The following is a 24,040-nucleotide window of genomic DNA, read 5'->3' as shown; positions in this document are numbered from 1 at the left end:
GCTGCAGGTGAAGGAAGACTTTGGTCAAAGTAGTTCTAATTTAGTGTGAAGAAGTCAAAATGGATCAAAGATGGAGTTGGAAAGAGTGAAAATTATGAAACTAAGAAAGCAAAGGCTGAACATAGCAGCCTGGAGAGTGGCTATAAAGGAAAGCAAGCTCAGATAAATGCTTTTCAAAGACAGCCCAGGAAATACATGGGACAGTAGAAAATTACTATAAAGAAAGGCTATTAGAAAAGCTAGAAGTGAGATGAGAATATGATTTATTGAAAGGGATAAATGACTTTAAAAGCAGATTGTTGTTTCTACTTTTTTTCCTGTCCTACAACAAAAAAGTGTAACATATAAAAGCTTAAGGACCTTTTAGTTTTTCACTTTAAAAATAAATTTCATCAAGAGGGCGTACAAAACAATAAAATCTTCAACCAAAGGGTAAGATTTCTTAGTGGAGCGGTAAAAGAACAGGTGATAGGTTTGGTATTTCTTATATAGCTGGATTAGAAAGGGGAAGATGTCATGTGGAGATCTAGGAGACCTGGAGAAAGACGAGTGAAGCCTTTCTGCAGTAAAATTATCTCCAGTAAAAGTAAATAAGTGACCTGTAAACTGATTTATAGTTTCTACCATAGTTTCAGGAATAACACAGGTAAAAAAAAATCCAGTTTACTCCTAGGAAAGTGAGACAGGCCTTTCAGGCAGGAGGCAAATAATAGGTGCCCTGTATTTTTATTTTGGTAAGTCTTACAATGCCATCTCTTAACATTGCTCTGAGTATGGGAGGGAAACATTGTCTGCATCAAAGTATTATGAGGGGGAGTCCAAAACTCCTTTGGAAAGCAGAGTGCTTATTATATGGATACAATTAAATTATATTTATATTTTAAACAGCCCTGTCAATGCAGGGATGTTTAAAATACACGACATGAATCAGGCTCTGAAAGCACTTATTTCTTTCTATTGACCATGACTTGTATAAAGTGATGATTTCGGTTTTCTGTTATCTAAAATAGTTAGTAAGATACATCCCCCTCTAGGTGGGAACGGTTCACTGTCAATGTAGAAGGATGCTTTGCAGTTTCTGAGGGAGAATGTCTTATTTGGATGGGACTCGGTGACTTTATAGGTCTTTTCCAACCGTAGTGGTTGTATGCTCTGATTTCGGGAGCAGTGAGTAGGTTCACTGATGAGCTGGGTGCTGGAATACCCCCCACAACTCCCGCCGCCCCTGCGTGCTCAGACGCCCCGCCGCCATCGCCTCCGTCCCCTCACGGCGGGCTGGGGGCGGGGCGCGGAGGGGGCGGGGCACAACGGGGGCGTGGTCTGTGCGGCCCTGGAGGCGTGGCCAGAGGCGGTTGCCTCCCTCCTCCTTCCCTCCCCCCGCCAATGGGCGGGGCCGGGTATCCCCGCTGCCCGCCTCTGTCGTTCGGGGCGAGTCCATTGCATCCCGCGCGGGGGGAGCTCCGGACCCGGATGCTGTCTGCCGGCCCGGTTCGGAGAGAGAGGGAGGAGTAGGTATAGTGCCTGTGGATCAGGAGCGGGCGCTGCCCTGCAGCAGCTGTGGTGGCTGATCGGGCGGGGGGAGCCGCTTTGCGGGGGCGGCTCTCCCCTCCCCCTTCCGCCCCCCCTACGTCCCGGCGGGGGATGGTGTGTCCCGCAGCGCGCGCCTTGCTCGCGCGGTTCGGCGGCTCTGCGGGGGGAGGGGGACGGGAGAGACCCGGGCCCCGGCGGTTTGTCCACAGTGAGCGCGGGGGAATAGCGGGCGCGGGGGGTGCGCCTGCTGCTGCCGTCCGGGACCATGTTGGCGGACGACGAGGAGGAGCTGAAAGTCCCGGAGGATATGTTCAAAGACGTCAAGTTCTTCGTGGTGGGAGACATCGACCCCAAGGTACCGGGTCATTCCCGCAGATCATTCCCGCCTTCCCCTTCGTCTCGCCCCCCACCCCCCCGGTGGGGGGGGCACTGTGGAATCGTCCGGCTACCCCGCGCGGGCTCGAGGCTCGCGCCTCCTCACGGGGAAAGGGCGGGAGTGGGGGGGGAGCGCGCGCCTGAGGGACCGTGAGGGATGGCGGGGGGGAGGGGAGACGGGCGGTCCAGATCCCGGTCCAGATCCCGATCCCGGTCCCGGCCGTGCCCGCGGAAAGCACCGCCGCCGCCGCCATGGGAGCCGCGGCCCCGCCGCGCAGGCCCCGCCGGCGCCGCCTGAGCGGAGGAGGAGCGGGCGGAGGGACTTCCTGTGCCGGGCCGGGCCGGGCGGGCAGCGGGAGCAGCTCCCGCCGCCTCTCCGACCGGAGCGCTCCGCAGGCCCGGCCCCTCCCTGTGCCCGGAGCCGCACGGGTGTACGGGGACAGGCCATGGGGAAGGTTCGTCACGGGAGGCCGGGCTGGCTCTTCCCTCCCACCCAGACGTTCCCGCCTTGGCGCGGCCCCGAGCACGGCCCTGCTACCACCCTCGGGCCGCCCGGTGTGGTGCTGGTGTGGTTGAGGCCAGGGGCCGCCCAGTCCTCTCTCCGTACCCTGGGGCAGCGCCCTGGCTGATGCAGGTGGTCTTGCAGTGAATGAGAGCCGCGGTGGGCGAAGGTGGTTAGAACAAAGTTTCTGTGGCGTGTCCAATTAGACAGGTGTTTGAAGTGCGCCGTACCGAGCTTTAGGACAGCAGTTTCCTGCAAGCAGGTTACTGCATGCTTCACACTGAAGTTAAAATCTTTTCCTCTCTGGTGGTTGCTGCAGTAAAACCTCAGTTCAGCGTTGGGTTTCTTTAGCGTGCTGTCCTGGCACTCACTGAGCCTCGCATGTGAACTAGTGACCTGGAGACATAAGCACTGGCCTGTTCAGATGGTTTCCGTTCCTGCTATAATAAAAGAAACACAGTCTAGGAAGAATACAGTTAAAGATCAGGATGAAAACTTCTTTAGACAGGTCTTTAGGTGTAAAGTGTAGATCTTTAGACCTAAAATTTTCAACAGTGGCTTAGAGCTCAAGGAACAAATTTCCTTACTTAAGAAAAGCCCTATGGCAGCAATGTTACTATTATGTATATGAGGATGAGTGCAAAAATCCTGTAGGAGTCTTGTACATCATTTGTCTTGGAAGTAGTGTCCCAAAAGGCCTGGACTCAGTTGTCTGTTGACACAGGAGGATCATGGGCAGACTTCCCATAGAGTAAGTACACAGGCATTCTCTTAAACTGGTTTTCTTTCTCATGGTAAGTTTTATTCTTCTTTGCAGTCAGAATCATTGTCATAGGGCTTCGATTTGCTCCAAATTCGGTGCATTGAATTTTCTTCTGCCTGGATTGGGTGACAGAGCTGGGTCTGAGCAAGGAGGGGGCTGGGCTGGGCTGGGCTAGGCTGAGCTCAGGGCCAGCTCCTGGGGGAAGACTCTGTACTGGCTAAAGCCCAGCTGGCAACTAAGCACCATACAGCTGCTCTCTCACCCCCCCACCCCTACCCAGTGGAATGGGGAGGAGAGTCAAAGGTAAAACTTGTAGGTTGAGATCTAGAAACAGTTTAATAAAAACCAGGTAAGATATGAGGGTATTAGTAAATAATAATGGTAAGAAAAAGGGAAGTGTTGTGCAAGCAAGTGATGTGCAATATAATTGCTCACTGTCCACTGACTGATGCCAGAGCCAGACTTCACTCCTGAACCCAGATCAGTCCTTCCTAGGGGTAACTCTCCCAGTTTACATACTGGGCATGACATTCTTTGGTGTGGAATATCCCTTTGGCCAGTTTGGGTCACCTACCCAGGCTGTGCTCCCTCCTAGCTTTTTCTGTTCCTCCCCACAGGCAGAGTGTGAGACACAAAAAAAATAGTCCTTGACTTAGGATAAACAGGACTTTGCAAAAGCCAAAACATCAGTGTGTTACCAACATTATTCCCATTCTGAATCCAGAAGACAAAACTGTAGCAACTACTAAGCATAAATTAACTCTCTCCTAGCTGAGACCAGGACACGCTCCTGTGGGTGTCCTCTGTGGTACCCTGGGACACCTGAGTATGAGGAGTGTTTACCAGGTGTGTTTTGAGCCAGGACATAAGGCAGGAATTGTAAATCAAACTTAAAAAATAGTTCTTTGAGTGAAATTTGTCCCATTACTGATAGAAAGATTACAAATATATTTGGCACTTTTTACTACTTTGTGTGAAAGTGGATGCCAGTTTGATTTTCCAAAGAAGTTTCCTCTTTCATCTTCTGTGGAGGAGCACCCTTTATTCAGCCTAAATTTCCAAATGGTTTCATGGAAAATCAGTTACCATAATAAATATTAAAACAGGCCTGGCACAAGTGAGGACACTAATCAAAACAAATCCAAAAGTGAAGAGGAAAAATAATTAATTTATTCAGGTGAATAACTGCATACTCACTGCGTATTAAAGCACATGCGGCATAAATTGGAAGGGAAACAAAAGTCTGGAATTGTGCCTAGGTGTTCTTTGGCAAAGGAGGGAGAAGCAGGCTGGCTCTCAATTTCAAATCCATTCCACTGGGATGTGCTCTTTGCTGCTCACACTTTACCGAGCATGCTGAGTGGATGTCAGCTACTCTTAATAAATGCTCTTCCTTGCTTTCCTCAAATGTATAAACCCAAACCATCATGCTTTGGAAACACCAGTTAAAATCAGTAATTCCTTCAGAAAGAGATAAAAAGTAATGCAGTGCAGCACAAGGTCTTTGAACAGGATATTTGGGTTTTGGTTATCTCGTTTCATTTATTTTTTTATTTCCATTCTTTTACTTCTTAGTTTTGAACTATTCCTCTTGTTTCTTCCAAAACAGATTTTAGCAGGAGAGAACAAGAGAAAATTTATATTCCCCAGAAAAATGAAATTTCTTTCAATGGGTATAAGCCAACACCTAAAATGCAGGATTTTTACAATGTTCATATTAGGGCTTTTCAGCATTCTATTTTCTATTTAGAGTTATGTGGTTGATACCAGTATAAGTGAGTTCTTTAATTGTGCCAATACAATTTCTCAGTCCAGGCACTACTTAATCTGAAGAAGTCATGTATTCTGAGAGGAGTTTTGAAGTTGACATGAGCTAAATTAGGAAAAGTCTTTTCCATGACACATAAAGTAATCAAATGAAGCATTATCTATCATAAATACAGTGTTTAAACTTACTACATGAAATCATTGTAACTTTTGTATAAGCAGACTCTTTGCACAAGTTTTTTAGTGCAACGTTGTTTTGATATTTAAAAAAATCATACTTTTAGCGTATTACTTACAACTTCTTTCTGATGCTGTCAGATTTGGGTTCTCGGTTTTCATGACGTTCTCTCCTTTTTTTAGTCTTCCCCTAAATGAGCAGTTGAATGTGATTGTAACTCAGGGAGAGCTGTGTGAGACAAGGAACTCGTGTGCTGTTCTTAAATACCTTCTGTTTTCAAAAGTGCTTTATTTGGATCTAGCTGTTCCCATTGGAATGACAGCATCCTGTGTTACCTTATGGTTAGGTTAACTGGATTTCATGCAGGAAGGTGTATCATGATTTAGGAGATTGGTGTGTAAAATGGAAACATTCACTCCTGTTTCTGGCTGTGGTGACAAGAACAGCAAGCTCATGATCAATTTTCTTGGTTATTTTAGAGTCATTTTTGTGGTAATATTCATCCACTACTGAGAAAAAAAAAATGGATTGTTTTTTCAAATGGAGTTTTGAAGTGAGGTGCTTCAGTCAGGAAATGCCAAAATTGTCTCCTCAGTGAGTGGTGATTTTTCTATCCTTGTTTTTCTGCTTGGCAGAAATGCTTTATAAAATAACCTGATGCCACATTTTGAGAGAGTCTCTTTTTCAGTGCTTCTTTGTCCTGGTGAGTGTACATGTTAGGGAGTAATTGCTTAAGGACCAATTAATTAATATTTTGTTTGATGAATGCATTGCCTTGCTCTCTGCTTTTCACTGTTGTGGGGAGAGGGTCCTGTTTCGAAGAGAATTTCCCCAGCAGGTTTGCAGGGATAGGCATCTCTCCCTGGCAGGTTTTGGAGGATGAACATCACACCAGTTTTGTTCTAAATAATTATTTCTGAATAATAAAAGAAAAATGAAACAATAAATTGGCAATTTTAACTTTTGAACTCTAGGCCATAGTGTTTCAAAACATTTTTCTTTTCCTCCCATCTACACCCCACTACCTTCTCTGTTACCATATCTGATCAAATGAAACTCCATTTTTTGGGGCACAGGGCTGGATTCATCACACAGATCTCTACAGCAGAGCTGAGACAACACTGAGCTCTTTAGCAGCATCTGCAATTTGGGCCTTGCAAAACTGGGAGTGAGATGTGTTTTGGTAGTTGAGAGGGGTTTTGCATTTTCTGAGGATAGAGCAGTAGAGTGAGGCACTTCAGTTCTGGTTCCTAAAGGTAATAATTTAGGGAGCATGAGTTTTACTTGTTTGGGGTTTTTCTGTATTTCTATATATCACTTAGCCCTTAAAATTCTTATTTTAAAGTGTATTCAAACACTTCCAGAGCTACCCTATGCAAAAATAAACACTGACAAGAGTTTTCTTTCCCTTCCTGAGAGACAATTGTTTTCATATGTTTTTTGAGGAATACATATTTTGGAAAAACTTTGGTATTTCCCTGATTCCTACCCCATGATCAATGATTTTGAAAAGTAGATCTTCAGATGGAATGATGAAAATGTGGCAGAGATATAAACCTTTGGCAGTCAGGTTTTAAATGTAATGTGTTTGGCAGCCTTAGGGAAAGTGCTGACCACCTACAGGAGGGCAGCCAAGAGAGAAGGTTGTATTCATTCATCCATCCTGTGTTGGCATCTTCTTACATTAATGTTTTTCTCAAATAAAAGTTGCTAAAATTGTTGACTTCTCACTGTTCTCCTTTGGATTTAGGTTATCCAACTTCTGAAAGCTGGGAAAGCGAAGGAAGTTTCTTACAATGCACTGGCTTCACATATTATTGCAGAAGATGGGGACAATCCAGAAGTTGGAGAATCTCGTGAAGTTTTTGATCTCCCTGTGGTAAAGGTCAGTGACTCATCTATGACATAGATGCTTCAGTGTTATAAAAAAATATTCATGTTTTGGTGATGAACAAATAAAACATGTCTCTAAAAATCTTATATTCTCGTTACACAAACTTTTGTCCTGACCCAGCAGACTTCTATTACAGATGTCTCTCATTTTTTTTGTTGCTCTGTATCTGTCAGTGGTTTGGGTATCTTTTGGCTTTTGATTTGTATTTTTTCAGATTTTTCTTTCAGTCATCTGTGAGATGATGTCCTGTTAGCTCTGCTTTGGAAATCTTTCTGATGGGAAGGTTCTTACAAGCTTCTGACAATGGAAAATCTCAATTTAGAATAAGTAGTAAATTGCTGAGGGTTTCTTTTTAAACACATATGTAATTAGCGAGGTGCAAAATGATTTGTTGATTCTGCATATGTGTACTATGCTAAGGACTGTAGGAACTTGTCAAAAATTAGGGGTTTTTCCCTCCTTATTTTAGTTTTAAAGGGGTTTTTCAGTTTGGTTTTGTTTTCTTCCTTATGCTGAAATTACCAATATTTTGTTACTACCTTGCAATAGTGAGGTCTTTTTAGAGTGAAAAATTATGGGCTTTGTGTTTGAAAATGTGAACTTCTCACTCTGGAAGTCATGTGAGAGATTGGAAGAAATAACAGTAGAATTTCACTGTTAATACCTTTGGATACGTGATTTTGGGTTGTTTTTTCCATAGGGTTACAGGTGGCAGCAGAGAATTTTGATAGATTATGTCATGCGAGTTCACCTGACAGTGTAGAACTATGAATTAATTCTGAAAAATAAAAGGTGCTTGGCTAGGGAACCCTATGGTTATAGTGGGTATGCTGATTAATTTTTAGTTCCTTTTTCTGAAGTGTTTTTGGTGTAATTTTAACCTTATAAACAAGGAAACTGCTGCCATTCTCATGAGAAGGAAGGACATTAGCATCGTAGAGAACACTTCCTGCTTTCTGATGCCATTCACTTAAATAATTTAATTTTCTTCATAACTACCAACTCATTTGCCAAATGAGAGCAAGTCTTTCACTAATGTCACTTAGTTTGACCTGCAAACATCACAGCATGATCTGTAATCAAGAAGATTAGAGTAAGTATTAAGGGACTGGAAGTCAGAGGCAAAGGTAGGTAGTTATAGGGAAAAAGGAAGATAAAAACTTAAGGGAGGAAAATATCCTTTTTCTTTTCCCCATAAGGATTGAGGAGTTAGAAATTAAATGTTTTTAGCTATTTTTTGTATTATGCCTTATAAGGGAAAGGGCATAACAAGAAGTGGGACACCATAAACATCGTTGCCTCTATATATCTTCTTGCTTGTCTTTTGAGGAAAAGCGATTTTGTACCAAATGTGGTGTCACTTTTTGCCCATTCTTCCTTATCTGCTGCGCTGGGACCAGTGTCCTACATCTGCTCCATTCACTGCCACCTCCCTGTGTCCCTTTGAGCCCTTCTGTCCCAGAATACTGTTAGGTAGGGGCCATCATTGCTCAGCAACCAGCATTGTTCTTCTTTTAGAAAACTCTTTCTGTGTATGGTTATGGTTCTTCACTCCTTGGTGATGAGTGTAGGGTGGAATTTTCTGAATTATTTTTTCTTACAAGCAAGGAGAACTGCAAAAAGGGAGAGGATGAATAAATACTGTGTATGGCACAAGAGAAGGGAGTTGCTACACAGCCTTTGAGCAGTCTTTATGTGAACCTTTGCAAATAAATGAGAGCAGTCTTTTCTTCTCAGACTAAGTGCAGTGTCTGTGAAACAGGCTTTCAAAGCTGGAAAATATATACTGAAACTTTCTATAGTAGGAACTTGGAAGGTAATTCATATTTTGTACACGTGGACCGAGGTTTTTAATGTCTTGTGGTTTTTGTTTTTTTCAGCCTTCCTGGGTGATCCTGTCTGTTCGCTGTGGAGCTCTTCTGCCGTATCCTTTTAAGTTCAAAATTGGATTAATTCTATAGCAAACATGTTAAAATAGATACCACCGAGGGATTCAAGACTGTTTCAAATAGGTACAGTTCAAACTTTTAGAATGATAGCATATGTTTTGCCTGCCAAGATTGCAGCATGGTTGAAGGTTCTTTGTCTCCAATTTTTCCAACCCTTTGGCTATTTTGTGCTTCATAGTCTCTTGGACAACTGTTACCAAATGGAAAACAAGAGGTGGTAGGTGCAAGAATCTAGGTGTTCATATTAGGAATTCAGACCTTGTACATCAGGGATTCAGAATTCCTGTTTTATATCCAGTAGTTTAAGGTGTGTACCTTTGCATCTCAGTGGTGTGGTCTGGGCTAATGATCTTGGTCATTTGTGTCTGGACATAATATATGTGTTTAATGTCCTTTCATCATCAGGGTGAGAGTGTTTAGTTGTTTATGTCACATGTTTCTAAATCTTCTCCCTGTCCATGAGGAGTGTTCACAAAAAAAAGCGTGGAATTAGCTACGTTTTCAGGCTTAAGTAACCTAACATTTCATTATTGATATTCTTTCACATGGAGAAGTTGCATTTGTTTTTCACAGGAAGAAGTTTGCATAAAAAATTTGTCTTCCATCTGCAGCCAGGGTTTTCTAAAAGGCTGCTCTAAGAGCTGACGTTGTTGGATACCCAAAAGAGAAATAAACAGATGAAACAACAGAGTGATGCAGTCCATAACTAAATTGTAGCAATAAATGTGGGAATGTAGCCCTCAATGGCTATTGCTCAGGAAGTCTTTATTGTGGGTGTATATAGGAATGGCCAAATGAAAAGACCAGGTCTCAGTAGTGTCTTGTTCTTCAGCTTCATGGAAGAAGGGTGTTTTGTACACCTGTCAGCAATAAATGTGTCCTTGGACCTTTGACTTTCTAGCACTTCATGTCCTTAGAATACGGTGGATTTAGGTTTTACTCTGAACCTAATTGTGCTCACTAAAGCGGGTTGTTAAGTCTTAGCTTTGTTTTGTTCTGTTTCAGTCTCTTTACGACTTCTAGTGCAGTGACATCTGGCCTTTCATTAGGGATTTAGGTACTGCCATAATGAAAAAAAATAGCTTAGATTTTCCAGTTGATTGCTTTTGGACCCAGTTTAGGCAGAAGTTTGAGATTCCGCATTTTTGCTTTTGTTTATGTTTTAATTTGGAGAAGTAATGCTCAAAGTGGTCATTGAATTTTTGAAGCACCATGTCCTGGACACATCTTGTGTCAGTTAGACATATGGATCTAATAAGAGCCTTAGGGATTTTATGTTGCCTTACCAATTCCGGTGCTTATTTGATGGGCATTTGCCTGTCAGTTGTTAAAGGTAAAGTTTAATATGGAAAGATTTAATACAATGTAAAAGCACAGAAATTTTGTCTGTTTCTTAGTGGAAGTTGTTTTCACCAGGGGGATATTAAAAAGGCAGAGTGTTCTCCTGTGCCCTGCTCACTGACGTTTGCAAAGTCTGACTAACCTACAGTGGCAGGAAAGTAGCAGAAAAGTGATGCTGGAAGCAGGCTTGGTGAAGAAGGAAAAAGTTTAATGTGTGAAAACCTTGGCTATAATGCCATAAATAGGGCTGGCAATTTCTTTTGCAGCAAAAGCAGGAATGAGGAGGGTGTATTTTTCCATGGTCTTGTACAGATAAAAGAGAGTTAGAGCACCTCTGAACTTCTGTTGATGGCAGGAAAAAAGTGAGTTTTGCTGTATTCCCTCTTTTTTATTTTGTAGTTATGCTGTTTGTAACTGTTTTAAGAGGATCTGTTTCACTCCTGTTCCTCTGAGAGTGCAAACTCCAGGCAAACTGATGGGCCTCTGACTGTTTGTGCTTTATGTGCTAGCAGTAGATATTCAGGCAGGGAGTAGACAAATGTGCACTTGTGAAAGATCCAGTACTGAATTTCTACCTTGGATGGAGAGCAACACAATGACATTTAAGATGTTCATCAGGCTTGAACTTCTTGAGGTATTCTGGATGATGGCAATAATCTGTTCTTCAGTTTCAAAGTGCTCTGGCCTTTGTTGTCAGCTTTCTGTGTGCTGTCCCTTCTGGGTCTCAAAACTTGACTGTTGCTGGTGCATCTGTCAACAGCATGGGGAAAATAATTTAATTTCATTTAAAAAATCTCAGTGTCTACTCATGACACAATTTGCACAATGTTTCTGTAGTCATTTTTTCTGACAAGTATGCATGGATCTTAAAGACAAAATCACATAAAAGTGTAGAAAAGGGAGGGAAGTTGTAGAACTCTGATGGCCCATCTGGCTTTCCCAGGTCAGTTCCGTCAAACTATTCTCACTTGTTTCACAAAGCCCCTCCCAGAGTGCAGATTTTGTACTCTCCCCAGTCAGCTAACAGTGCCTCAGTATTGTGTTGCTAGGATTGAACCCCATTACCATGCTGCAGTTTAACCTGGTTTTGTTTTGTCTCAGCTGCTCTTAACAGGAAGAACAGCCATAGAATAGAATTGTTGAGGTTGGAAAAGACCTCTCAGATCATCAAGTATTAATCTAGCACTGCTAAGTTCACCACTAAACCATGTCCCTCAGTACCACATCTATACGTTTTTTTAAAACCTCTGGAGATGGTGACTCCACCACCACGCCCTGGGCAGCCTGTTCCAATGCTTAACCCCCCATTACCATGCTGCAGTCTAACCCTGTTTTGTTTTGTCTCAGCCACTCTGGTCAAATACTTGGGAATACCTGAGAAGTACTATGTAGTCTGTTTAATTTCCTTCTAATGTTCCTCAGGAAACTCTCAATTATTTTGCATCCTTGACACCTGCTTTCCAGTGTTAATGGCTTTTCTCCAGAATCATGTCAGATTTTTTTTGGAGTCACTGCTTGTCTCTCTCAGGTAAGAAGTAAATCATGTTTCAGTCTACTCCAATGTACATTATATATATGATGCTTTGCTTCTTTGAGGAGAGAGCAGTTTTTCTGTTGTACTATGACTTTTTTCCTGTTTGTTTTCTCTGTCTCTGTGCAGATTAAAAATTACTCTTCACTGGTTTTTCTTCTTGTGTGTCTTTGTTACCGTTTTTTGTCTCTAACTTTCATGCTAATTTGGTATTTAAAAGTGATAGGTAATACATTATCCAGCCTTGTAAATGGTATGTTGTGGATTATGTTAAATTCTTCCAGCTGAAGTCAGCTGGGTGCACAGAACTAAAAGGCTTTTCTACCTTCCTTTTAGGTTTCATCTGAAGACCGAAGTGCGCTGTGGGCTTTGATTACTTTTTATGGAGGGAATTGCCAGCTGAGCCTCAATAAGAAGTGTACTCATTTGATTGTGCCTGAGCCAAAGGGGGTAAGAGTTTATTACATGTACAATTCTAGTTGTAGCTCTCATTTGCTTTTGAATAATCAAAAATTTTCCATCTCCCTGAAGTTAGAATTCTTAAAATTGTTCATTAACAACTAAATTCAGCAAAATTATGCATTGCAGCTATTCCGTTTGTACTTTTCTTCTGCATGGCTTTAAGCCTGATTAATTCAAAAGATGTCCAATTTCACACTGGTGTTTGAATTCCTGTTTGAATAAAGAATTTTATTCTTTATCTTGTTTGTCATAGCCTAATTTTGATATGTCACAGTCATTAGTGATTTGTAAATCCACAGATATGGAATCAGTGAAGAAAAATGAAGGACAAGATTGAAAAATTGAATAAAGCATGGGCTGGCATTGGGAGAAGAGAAAGTGTAGCTATGGGAAATGAATGCTTTTTCTTCTTTAAAATAGAAGAACCTTTGTAGGGCTGGGTTCTTTTTGGTGGATGTGTGTGTGATGGTTTTGTTTTTTTTTTCTTTTTATTAAGCGCTTAATCTTTCTTCTGTGTACTATTTAGAAGGGTGCATTGAACACCATTCTAGTTGTCTCTTTCATCACAGTAAAATATAATGCTTGGACAAAGCTTTATTACCTAAAATTTTGTTTGTAAGAGGCAATGAAAAACATTAAGAATCATACTTTAATAACTTACTTAAAAGCTTAAATAATAAGCTTTTTAAAACAAAGGATGTTGTCTTTAGCTTACTAGTCAAAAAACTTTAAATGGTATTAGCATTTCCTGTCTGTAGGGTGCAAATATTTTAATGCACATAATCGTTGAATGTGAACAATTTTATGGGATGATTACTTTTTGCTTCCAGTCCTGCAGCTCTGATGTACTACTGTGAGGGAATCTGCAGCAGTTTGTAACAAGAGCAGTTTTGTCACTAGGAAAACCTACATGATTGCTCTGGCTAGACACAGGATGATAGCACAAGATCATTAATAATTCTCACCAGAAAAAAAGAATAGAAGCTTGTGTCGGCACACAAACTTGATTTCATCTCCAATCTCTTTATTATTGTGTATGAATGACAGTTTCATTGTAGGAAATAACTCCAGAGAATCATTAAATTAATTTCCTCTGAATATGCTTGTTGTTAATTTATGTTGTTTGACATAAAAGAAAATACTGACTCAATCACTTTTAAGTATTAGATCCTGAAATAAGCTTCAAATTTTCAAAAGAAAATTTTATTTTTTCTTCTGTGTTGTTTTGATGTATTTGAGGGGTTTCCATCAAAGAGGATATTCGGATAAATAGAACACTGATTCTCTGTCTATTCTATTTATTAGGAAGGGAAACAGTGACACTTTAAGATTTAAGCTGTATTCCTGCTGAAATGCTTTTATTTTCACTGATCAACTTGTCTCTAAATATTTGTCTCTGCTTTGTTATGAAATTATGAATTTTTCCCCAAGTGTTTTTTTATAGTATTGGCTGTGATGTTCCTTGCTGCTGCTGGGTTGGAATCTCTTAGTGATTGGGTTAGAGAAGAATTTTGCAAGTGAAGATGTTCATCTTCAGTTTTGCCTTTTGAGTCCTTTACTCTGTAAATATGGAAATTTTGGGTTTTTTGCTTTAATCTCTTGGAACTTGTGAGAGAGATCACTCTCTGATATTGGACAGCCTCCTGTAATCTCCCTTTCCATACTCTAGCCCTGATCTCAAACACCTTATTTGTGATTTTTTTTGTCTTTAAATAACTTTTTTTTCCCCCCCCAGGTAAAATATGAATGTGCTTATAAACGGGATAGCATTAAAATTGTGACCCCAGACTGGGTACTGGATTGTATAACTGATAAGTGTAAAAAAGAAGAGACTCCTTATCATCCTCGTTTAGTTATATACGAGGAGGAAGAAGAGGAGGAGGAGGAAGAGGAGGAAGAAGCAGAAAATGAAGAACAAGATTCACAAAATGAGGCTAGTACTGATGAAAAGTTATCAAGCCCAGCATCGTCTCGAGAAGGATCACCTTTGGGTGATCAAGCTTTTTCACCAAAATCTACTACTGCGGAAAAGGCAAAAGGGGAACTGATGTTTGATGATTCTTCCGATTCCTCTCCAGAAAAGCAAGAAAGGAATTTGAACTGGACACCAGCTGAAGTCCCACAGGCATCTGCAGCAAAGCGTAGGTTGCCTCAAGGGAAAGACTCCGGGTTGATTAATTTGTGTGCCAATGTCCCACCAGTGCCAGGTAATATTTTGCCTCCTGATATGAGGGGCAACCTCATGGCTTCAGTACAAGGTGCCCAAAGTTCTGACCGCCAGGAAATGATGGCCACGTGGAATCCAGCCGTGCGGACGTTAAGGAATATTACTAATAGTGCTGATATTCAGCAGATTAATAGACCATCAAATGTAGCACATGTAAGTGTTGGATTTTTAATTTATAAGCTACGGGACTTTTTCTTAGGAGCTGTCGTATCCAAGATCTTCAGTTTCCTTTTACTGTTCTTAAAATGTCCAAAGTTAAAACTTCACCTTTATTACTTAGAATTATGGCCAAATTCATAACTTCCCTGTAAAAAGTAACTTAATTTATTGCAGGTTTGTAGAAGTAAGAATGCATTTGGAAAAAAAGTTTGGAAGAGTAAAGCTGTGTTTAACTACAGCATGGTTAGAGTTTCAGTAAGGACTTTTCAGTAACAGGGGAAAAAATCATTAATTTAGAATTGTTCTGGTAGTTCATGAAACCTGGTTTCCTACCCTTTAAGCTTTTCAATCAGTGCAAGGAATTGTTTGTGCTATAAACATACAAAACTGTGAAACTGATTGTTCCCAGTGTAGGTTCAGTTCTATACTGCATTGTTCTGCTGGGCATCATTAGGTTGTTACATAGTGTAGCCAGGACTGTGATGGGGTAGTCCTGCCTTATACTTTCTTATGCCACTTATGTAGCTGAAGTAATTGCAGCTCTTGTAGTGAATGTATTTTTACAAAAAAATAAAAAACAAATCAGCGTGCTGCACTTGCAGCACTAAAATTCTTGGAAGTTTGTGGGAAGGTAGCATGAGGAAAACAAGTGCTTGTAAATGTTAGACATATATTTTACTTAAATAATTGCATTGGTGCCTTTCTTTGGATGTTCATTTGATGATAAAACTTTGAAAGGTGCCTGAGTAGTGCAGAGGCTTCCAGCCAGTACTTAAACACAGAATGTGGAGTCACTCCGAATGTTAGTTCTGTGCTGTCTATGTGACTTCTGGATATGAAATGGAAATGCAGGCTTTATTTTAAGTCTGAGTCTTAGATTCGTCTTCTCAGTGCCTTGAATTGTTTGAGGGCTGAGACTTTTGGGTAAGGCCTGAGCAGAACTGCCAGCCTTTTGCTCGGTTGGCCAGCACGGGTAAGTTGCCTACATCTTCTGCAGCCCAGTCACTGCTATCAAATACACTTCAGTGGTGTCCCCTGTGGAAGTGTTTCTCTGTCAGTAATATTTACAGAGCTGCAGGGCAGTGGGTGTTAGTGTGCTTTGGATTGTCTGTGTTCACCCAAAGTCAGCTGGAGTAGGGAGTGCGAGGGCTGTACCTAGTGCCCTCTGCAGCTGCTGTGCCAGCTCCAGGATGTGCAGAAAGGCTTTGCATCTAGAATTGTCAGTCTGCTTCCTAGAGGAATACCAGTTCTGCCTTTTCCCCCTATAATTTCTATTTTACTTTGTGTCCTGAATGATGAGTGCAAGTCTTGGTGAGCATTCTTGGAAAGTTAGTTTTGAATTTGTACCTCAGATTTCTGCCAGATGGCAAAATATGTCATAATCAGGTGTTTGCAGTTACATAGGTACTTTCTAAATATAGCCCTAGGATATTTTTGAAAATTTTTTAACCCTCTGTTGGGAAACTGTACTGAAACTTCTGTGATTTTGACTTTGCAGATACATAGCTACTTTCTGAATATAGCCCTAGGATACTTTTGAAAGTTTTCTCCCTTTATTTTGAAATACATGTCTTGAAACTTCTGTAATTTTGACTTTTAGGACTTGGTGTGGAGAGTAGCTCCTCTTACTGAGCCCCACAAACATTTTTTGTGTATGTTATTTTTAGTTGTTGAATGTTTCTATTGTGGTGCTGCCAAGACATGAGTGATGGGTGATGCACTGATAATCGTGGTTGCACGTGTATGCTCTACCAACCACATCAGAATTATTTAGATGACACCTGAGATGTTTTGTTGAGCATTGTGAAAATATGTGAACCTTCTGTTACGGAGAGCTGATGGATGTCTGGTTGAGAGGATACAGTTAATTGGCTTTGTGTTTTAGTGATGGGCTTTGGTTCCTGTGTCACACAGGCACATTGCTGAAGGTGACACTGTGTTTGTTGAAATAGTGAGGGTGAAGGAAACAAACTGCAGGATTCATCAAAGCTGATCACGTTTAAAAGACTTTGAGTGACAAGTGTAGAATTTCTGATTGCTCCTTATTTCTAATGAGTAGTTTATATTAACATATTTTAATAAATACGTAGAACTCACCCTAATCTATTAGAACTTTGCCTAATTTTCCCTTTTCTGATGCTTAAAAATTAACTTGCTAACTTGTGTCTGCTTAGTGTAAAATGATTTTTCTCTTAACAGTGAGTTACACATCTAAAAATAAAATTAAATTCCAGATTACTTCAGCACTCTATATAAATGTAAAATCTAGTATCCTTAAGTAGGGAGGTTAGGTTTTTTGGTTTTTTTTTTCCCCCAAGAAGCCCTTAGGGCTCAGCAGATCAATGTTTTTCTTTCTTTGCTTTTTGGAATTGAGATTAAAAAACAAGCTATATATTCCTGAATTGGTTTAAAAGAGAACAAGATTCCCATGTTTCAAACAGCACTAAATAATGAAGGCATCACTAGCAATTTTTAAGTGAAAATAAGACCATGGAGCTAAGCTCTGAATTTAATGGACCAATGGGATTTTAAAATTAATATTGCAGTTGATCAGTGTAATTATTAATGTAGTGTTAATAGTCATAATGCTGTTGGAGAAATTATTAATAACACAGGGATGGGCTTTAATCTTAAATTTAATAAGATATGCATTGCTGTTTATTGGGAGCCACATGCAGCTCCATTCTTCTTTCTGTGTAAGTCCTGTCTTTATTTTGCTATTAAGCAGTTAAAGATTTTTGTTTAGCTCACAAAGTATTTAGGCATAGGGTTTTTTTCTTTTAAGAATTGTATTTTCCCAGTAGCTCTTTAATATTTTTAAAACCAAATGACAACCAAAAGGTCACAAAAATAATCTTTGTTTTCTAGATATTACAATCACTTTCAGCACCTACAAAAAGTTTAGTACAGCAAGTAAATCATAGCCAACAGGGACATCCAAATGTGGTGCTGTTTAGTCAAGTGAAACTAACACCAGAGACACATTTATTGCAGCAGTCACATCAAGCACAGCAGCAACAGCACCATCCTCTTTTACACCTTCAACCTCAGCAACTTATGCAGCTCCAGCAGCAGCAGCAGCAGCAGCAGCAACCCCAGATCTCCCAGCAGTCTTTCCAACAGCAGCAGCCTCACCAGTTTCCCCAGCAGCAGCAGCAGCAGCAGCAGCAAGTCCATCAGCAGCACCAGTTCTCCCAGCAGCAGCTCCAGTTCCCGCAGCAGCCTCTCCACGCGCAGCAGCAGCTGCACCGCCCTCCGCAGCCGCTCCAGTTCCAGCAGCAGCATGTGCTGCAACAGCAGCTGCAACAGCTGCAGCAGCAACAGCAACAGCTGCAACAGCTGCAGCAGCAGAACCTGCAACAGCAACAGCTGCAACAACAGCAGCTGCAACATCAGCAGCAGCAGCTGCAGCAGCAGCACTTGCAGCGGCTGCACCAACAGCATCAGCAGCAGCAACTGCAGAATCAGGCAGCGCAGCACTTAACTCAGACACCTCAAGCACTACAGCTTCCAGTTGCAGCCCAGCAGCCACAACACCACCAGCAGCAACTGCAGCAACTGCAGCAGCAGCCGCTTTTTGGGCACGATCCAGCAGTGGAGAGTTAGTAATTACTGCTTTCTGGTCCTGGAAATAAGTAGCTAGTGACATGAAGTGGGGCAGGATATCAAAAAGTGTTTGCAGGATGGGATTGTAAGAAATGCCATTCATGGCTCAGAACTGGTTTTACTGATTTTTAGACAAATATTTAAGTATAACTAATGATGGTCCAGTAATATGGAAAGCATGAGAGTACTTAGAACATTCTCTTTTCAAATAAGCACTTTGTACCACAAGTACACAACCTATGTTTCAGAACGGTGTTAGTCAATGCATAGCATAATTGTTTTAAATTCTTTTTTCTTTTGGAAGAGGGGCAGGGGGAAGCTTTCAAACAGCATAGCAACTGGAAGGACATCTAAAATGTTGGAAATACTAGTAAATTAATGAAGATTCAGTAGCAAAGTTGTTACCCCTTGGTTTGAATTCTGTCCATGCTAATAGAGCTGATAACTTTTTGATTGCTTTGGCTGTTCATAGCTGATATTTGTAAAAGACGAAGTTGTCTTACATTTTCCTTCCTTCTGCCCCTTTAGCCCCTCTTCAGACAAAAACCCGCCCAGAACAAAATCAAACCCTAGGCTGAACTGTGCCTTAAAGGCTTTCAGCTTTGAAATTTTGGATCCTACATTTTCCGAGGAAGTACACCTTTGAATTTCATAACTTGGTAATAGGGGAGAGGTCAGTGTAGCAAATGTGTTCCGAGATGAACTATTCAGCCTTTAAAGTATTTAATTGTTTATTCTTTTGTGTCAAATTATTCCAGTTCCAGAAGAGTATTTCCTACTGGGCTGTGTCTTTGCAATTGCTGATTACCCAGAGCAGATGTCTGACAAGCAGCTGTTAGCGACCTGGAAACGGGTGAGATTCTGCTGTATTTCTAAAAATCTATAACATGATGTCATAGTCCCTAAGTTCTAAAAAAAATAATTGGAAGTATTTCAGCACTGTTCACTTTTCTTTAAGCATCCTTTTGTGTAATTCTTCTGTTACAACCTAAACAAAGATTATTCAACTGCTGCTGACCAGAAGAAGTAATAAAAATACTTTAGGTGTGCAGCTTGGTTGAACTAAGTCTTCAGGCAAAACATGAGCTAAGTAAGTTGCAGCCTTAACTATTTCCCAGTTACTTATGCTTTTACTCAGGCAGCTGTAGTGCAGCAAATGTATTATAGCATTGCTGTCTAGCTTTAATTTGATTGTATAAAAAGATTCTTTTTTGCATATAATTTTGGCATTTAGTAGCCTGTGAGGTGTCCACCTGAGTGAATAAGATGGAAGAATAGAGTGTTTCTATTTTTTTGCCAACTTCTATTTTTCAGAAAAATCTGATTGTATCCTTTCCTAAGTAAGAGGACTTTGATGTTCTTCAGAAACTTCTGATGGATTTTATAGTTGAATTTTCCCTACAATTTTGCATAATCAAGTAAGCTGTTGATATTTTTAACAGCACTTGTGTTTATTGCTGAGATAGAATTGAATAGTTCATGACAACTTGTTTAATAGTTATACTGCAAGAAATAAAAAACATGAGAAGGGTTATTTTTGTTTATATATCTTTATTTTGGGTTTTTTTTTCCATTTATTCTAAAAAATAGACTTTTTGTTCAGTGGAAAGCTCCATATTTAATTTTGTCTTTTGTTTTCAAAATTGCTCTTAAGCTAGATAACAAATCTGGTTTTGGGGGGTAACTCAGCAGTGAAGTGATACTAATGGAGGCAGTGTCCTAAAGGGTAGACTTTCATTTCAGACTTTTTGTTTCTTAATGTAATTTAAAAATTGTTATATACTAGAAGTTCTGGGTTTGCTCTCTTACCAGATCATCCAAGCACATGGTGGGACAGTGGACCCTACCCTCACGAGCAGATGTACTCACCTTCTCTGTGAAAGCCAAGTCAGTAACATGTATGCTCAGGTAAGCTAGCTGGGAAACTGTGCTGGTGCATGCTTTCATTCTGTTACTGCAAAGGCAGGGCTTTGCACTGTGTGCTTCATGCTTAGATTGCAAATGTAAAGTTTTTCAATATGTGTTTTTTTACGATTTGTGTTCTTTGGTGCACGAACTTTCATAGTGCATGTAGTAGTAGACTTTTCCCAGAGAGCTCTAAGGAAGATGCTATGAGAAGGAGGAGCCTAAAAAGTAGAGAAAACCAATTAAAATAAAAGCTTTGATTTGTAGAAAAAGTGTAAAATAAAATAAACGTCTATTTTGGTTTTTAAAAGCTGTTTGTGCATGTATTCCTTCCTAGGCTTTAAGAGAAAGAAAGAGATGTATTACAGCACATTGGCTGAATGCAATCTTGAAGAAGAAGAAAATGGTCCCACCTCATCGAGCCCTTCATTTCCCAGTGGCATTTCCACCAGGAGGAAAGCCATGCTCTCAACATGTAAGCAGGAAAAGCTTACTTCTAAAGAATGCTTACTTCATTGTTTGCTTCATTACATGAGCAGTGTTAAAACAGCTAGAAAGTGCTTACTCTGTGCAAAATACACATTTCTTTTGGCTTGGAAGAAAAGCTTCAGTTAATCTCAAGGTGCTGTGTTGATGTGGTGCTGCTGCCAGGTGCTTGTCAGTGCTTTGCAAGTCTTCCTGGGTTCAGAATGGTGAGGAGTAGCACCTGCCTTTATGAGTTACTCTTTCACATACTGAGGGGCAAAGATTGCTTGAGATACACATAGCAAGGCAGCAGCACCCCAAGCTGCATAGTTCATAGCAAAGCAACAGCACATCTAACAGCATGTGCTTCCTTTACCATAACCTAATATTCTGAGAGGATTTTTGAGGGTTTTTCTGAGTCAATGCTTAGCAAGTATCAAAAAAGGAAGCCTGTGCTCCTAATCAGAGGATAGGAGGTCGCAGTTCCATTGCCTGTGCAATGAGGAGCTGTGTGGAAGTGAACTTTTGTGGAATTGAAAACCTTTAGTTCATTCAGAGGCATCTTGAAATGCACTATGCTGTATAAAAACAAAGTGCCAAAGTATGTATTGGCATTGGATTTCTTTGTGCTGGATGCAGACACACAGGATGATGGCCTCGCTAATAGAAAATTCTGACAGACATAGAAAGAAATACAGAATTGGGAAAATCAGAATATAACAACATGCATGCAAACTTAGTGGTTAGTAGTAAATGTAATATGTAATGTAATAAACACAGTTTTAAGCAAAATTACTGTTGCCTTTTCCTGAAGAAGAGAGAATGGTACAAATGAAAACCTGTCAAGTTTAAAGATGATAATGGAAGATGTGTAATTACAGTTCACCACCTGTGATCAGCTGGCACAGTTTATTTGACTTCATCACAGAGTAGAGCAGAGTTTTCAGATTTCTAGAGTAGAGCCAGTAAGTGTAAGTTTCTCTTGTGTGTCTCACTGTAAATAGCAGAAGGAAGAGGTGAAGTATGTGGGAAGCAAATTGGGCTCCGAGCTCTTTCATAACAAAACTGTAGTCTCTGTAAATGAGAAAAGGCTGACCAGAAGCATGGAAATAATTCTTCCTGAGTCAGAACTACTGCTAAAATCCTGAAATTTTTATATGTAAACAAATCACTTTTAATTTGTACTGTTTGTATCCTACAAACCATGCTTTAATTAAGTGCTTAACCACCATACTGTGCATTTCATTATAATGTAAAAAAGTTAGTCACGGAAAAATATTTTTCATGGGAGTGTTTTTTAAGTACCATCAATGTTCAGTTATTTATAACTGTGTCTTTCTGTCTGCAGATAATCTCTGTGACAGGATTTGTTGATAGTGACAGAGATGACCTCAAGCTCATGGCCTACCTAGCAGGTGCCAAATACACAGGCTACCTGTGTCGCAGCAATACAGTTCTCATCTGTAAAGAGTAAGTGCTTCACTCCATAGTCCTTGCTTTCTCAGCAACGTCTTGCCAGGTAGTGCCTCTCTGAATGTGAGGTGCTATGTATGGCTCATTATGAGAGTGTTAATTTTAATCAGTTCTGCAGTTTGATAGCAGTAAACTCAGTGATGTTGTTTCTTGAACTAAATTACAGCACGTGTTATGTGATAAATTTGGCCTTCTGAAGACAGACAAAAGAAAACTAATTTCTAATTTTGCTATTTATATTTTATAAGTGATGCTGACTCTTAGGTCACCCATAAGTAAAATACCTTTTTTTAATAATTGTTCTAAAACGTTGGAGGAGAGAAAATTTAAATCCAGGTCGAATGATTCCATTTGCAACAGAAATTCTCCCATGACTGACTTGTTCTGACACATAGAACAAAAGCATTTTTCAGAATATCTCCTCTGTCACAGTTAACACAGATAAGAGACCAATAAAGAAATACTGCTATTTTAGGGTTGTTACTAGAAACTACTATTTACCTATTTCTTTGCAATACAAATATTTTTTTTCATCTCTGACCACCAAGGGCCAGTGGGTTGAAGTATGAGAAAGCCAAGGAGTGGCGAATACCGTGTGTGAACGCGCAGTGGCTCTGTGACATCCTGCTGGGCAACTTCGAGGCACTGCGGCAGATCCAGCACAGCCGCTACACTGTGTTCAACCTCCAGGATCCTCTCTCTCCCAGCCAGCATCTAGTGCTAAACCTGCTGGGTAAGAGTTTCAGTCACAAAATCCTCTGTGCTGCAGCATTCTCATGTGCCTCTTTAGTCAGCAAAAGCGTGTTTCCTCTGTTGCAAAAACTTGGCAATGATGTCATTTTTGTTCTGTTCTCCATTCCCTAGATGCTTGGAGAGTCCCATTAAAGGTGTCACCAGAACTTCTAATGGTATGTTGAATTATTATATATATACAGCTATTTTGATAAGATCACTTCTTGCCTGTGCTGAAGGTCCTGGCTGTACTTTCTGCTAATGTTCTGCTTTATTCTGAGGAATCTGAGGTACAATCTTTTGCAGAATTAAGGAATTGTAGTGGGATATGCAGAATGAAGTTGCTTTTGACACATCTTGGGCTAGGTGTTTACTCTTCAATTTCTAAATCAGACCTTTAGAAAGGGCTTGGTATTTTTTGACTAAGTACCTAACGCTGTAAATTAGACCACATAAGGGGTTTGAAGACAGAACACCCAAAATCAGTAACAATTTTGTTAAAATATTTACTAAATTTTAAGTAGGGTACATAATGTAAATTAAAGGGTGGAATTACTTTATATTGTCTCTCTGGTAAATATCAAGAAGTAAAACCATGGGCGTATATGCCATGTGTTTTTGAATTTAAAAAAGATACTGTGCATTAAAAAGTGCAGTTGATAACCCTGAAGTAACAGCATCAGAAATGAACAATGAAGAGTTGTGCATACAAAAACATACAAGACAGATAATTTTTGTTATGTAGGGTGTTCTGTGAACCATGTCAAACATGAGATACATATTCAGAATTAGCTGCAGTTTCCATCTCAGATCTTACACCTATCTCATGTTTTTGTATTGTGAATTTTCCTTCCATTTCAGATTTATACTTAGTAAGTTTTCACAGTGTGTCTTGAAGTGGATAAATCCCAGTTTAGGCTGATGAACTTTTAGTTCCTGTGTACAGCAGGGGACTGTCAAACAACATTTTATATTGCACAAAAATGTTTTGCCACACTTCTTATGTTCTGGATCGGTTGTATCTCATTCACTTTGTAAACTTTTCAGAAAAGAGGTGCTTAGTTACTCTCAAAAGCTTAATTTGTACTTTATGCTTTAAATGCTTTAAATAGGGAATTAGCACACTGTTGCTTTAATACTTTTCAGCTTTAGAAATAGCCACTACTGTATTCCTGACAAGT

General features: G+C 40.3%; 1 protein-coding gene across 3 annotated transcripts in view; it reads left to right on the top strand.

Moving 5' to 3' along the window:
- The first annotated feature begins 1,470 nt into the window (after window positions 1–1,470).
- PAXIP1 (PAX interacting protein 1) overlaps window positions 1,471–24,040 on the top strand; it is a 31,402-nt gene continuing 8,832 nt past the window's right edge. Inside the window, exons 1-13 of one of the 3 annotated variants that reach the window (XM_085050262.1) lie at window positions 1,471–1,885; window positions 6,866–7,000; window positions 8,890–8,933; window positions 11,764–11,827; window positions 12,167–12,280; window positions 14,028–14,672; window positions 17,730–18,279; window positions 19,043–19,137; window positions 20,097–20,192; window positions 20,527–20,664; window positions 22,003–22,124; window positions 22,676–22,860; window positions 22,992–23,035. In XM_085050262.1, coding sequence (XP_084906388.1) covers window positions 1,796–1,885; window positions 6,866–7,000; window positions 8,890–8,933; window positions 11,764–11,827; window positions 12,167–12,280; window positions 14,028–14,672; window positions 17,730–18,279; window positions 19,043–19,137; window positions 20,097–20,192; window positions 20,527–20,664; window positions 22,003–22,124; window positions 22,676–22,860; window positions 22,992–23,035 — 2,322 coding nt within the window. In that variant the 5' untranslated portion in view covers window positions 1,471–1,795. Of the gene's footprint in view, window positions 1,886–6,865; window positions 7,001–8,889; window positions 8,934–11,763; window positions 11,828–12,166; window positions 12,281–14,027; window positions 14,673–17,546; window positions 18,280–19,042; window positions 19,138–20,096; window positions 20,193–20,526; window positions 20,665–22,002; window positions 22,125–22,675; window positions 22,861–22,991; window positions 23,036–24,040 lie in introns of all 3 variants that reach the window. The other 2 variants (XM_085050261.1, XM_085050260.1) reach the window with 2 other exon arrangements.

The sequence above is a fragment of the Lichenostomus cassidix genome, chromosome 2 (genome assembly GCF_008360975.1).
Source record: "Lichenostomus cassidix isolate B80296 chromosome 2, HeHo_3.0, whole genome shotgun sequence".
NCBI classification, from domain to species: Eukaryota; Metazoa; Chordata; class Aves; order Passeriformes; family Meliphagidae; genus Lichenostomus; species Lichenostomus cassidix.
The sequence above is the reverse complement of the archived record's forward strand: the minus strand, read 5'-3'. Positions and strand labels throughout refer to the sequence as shown.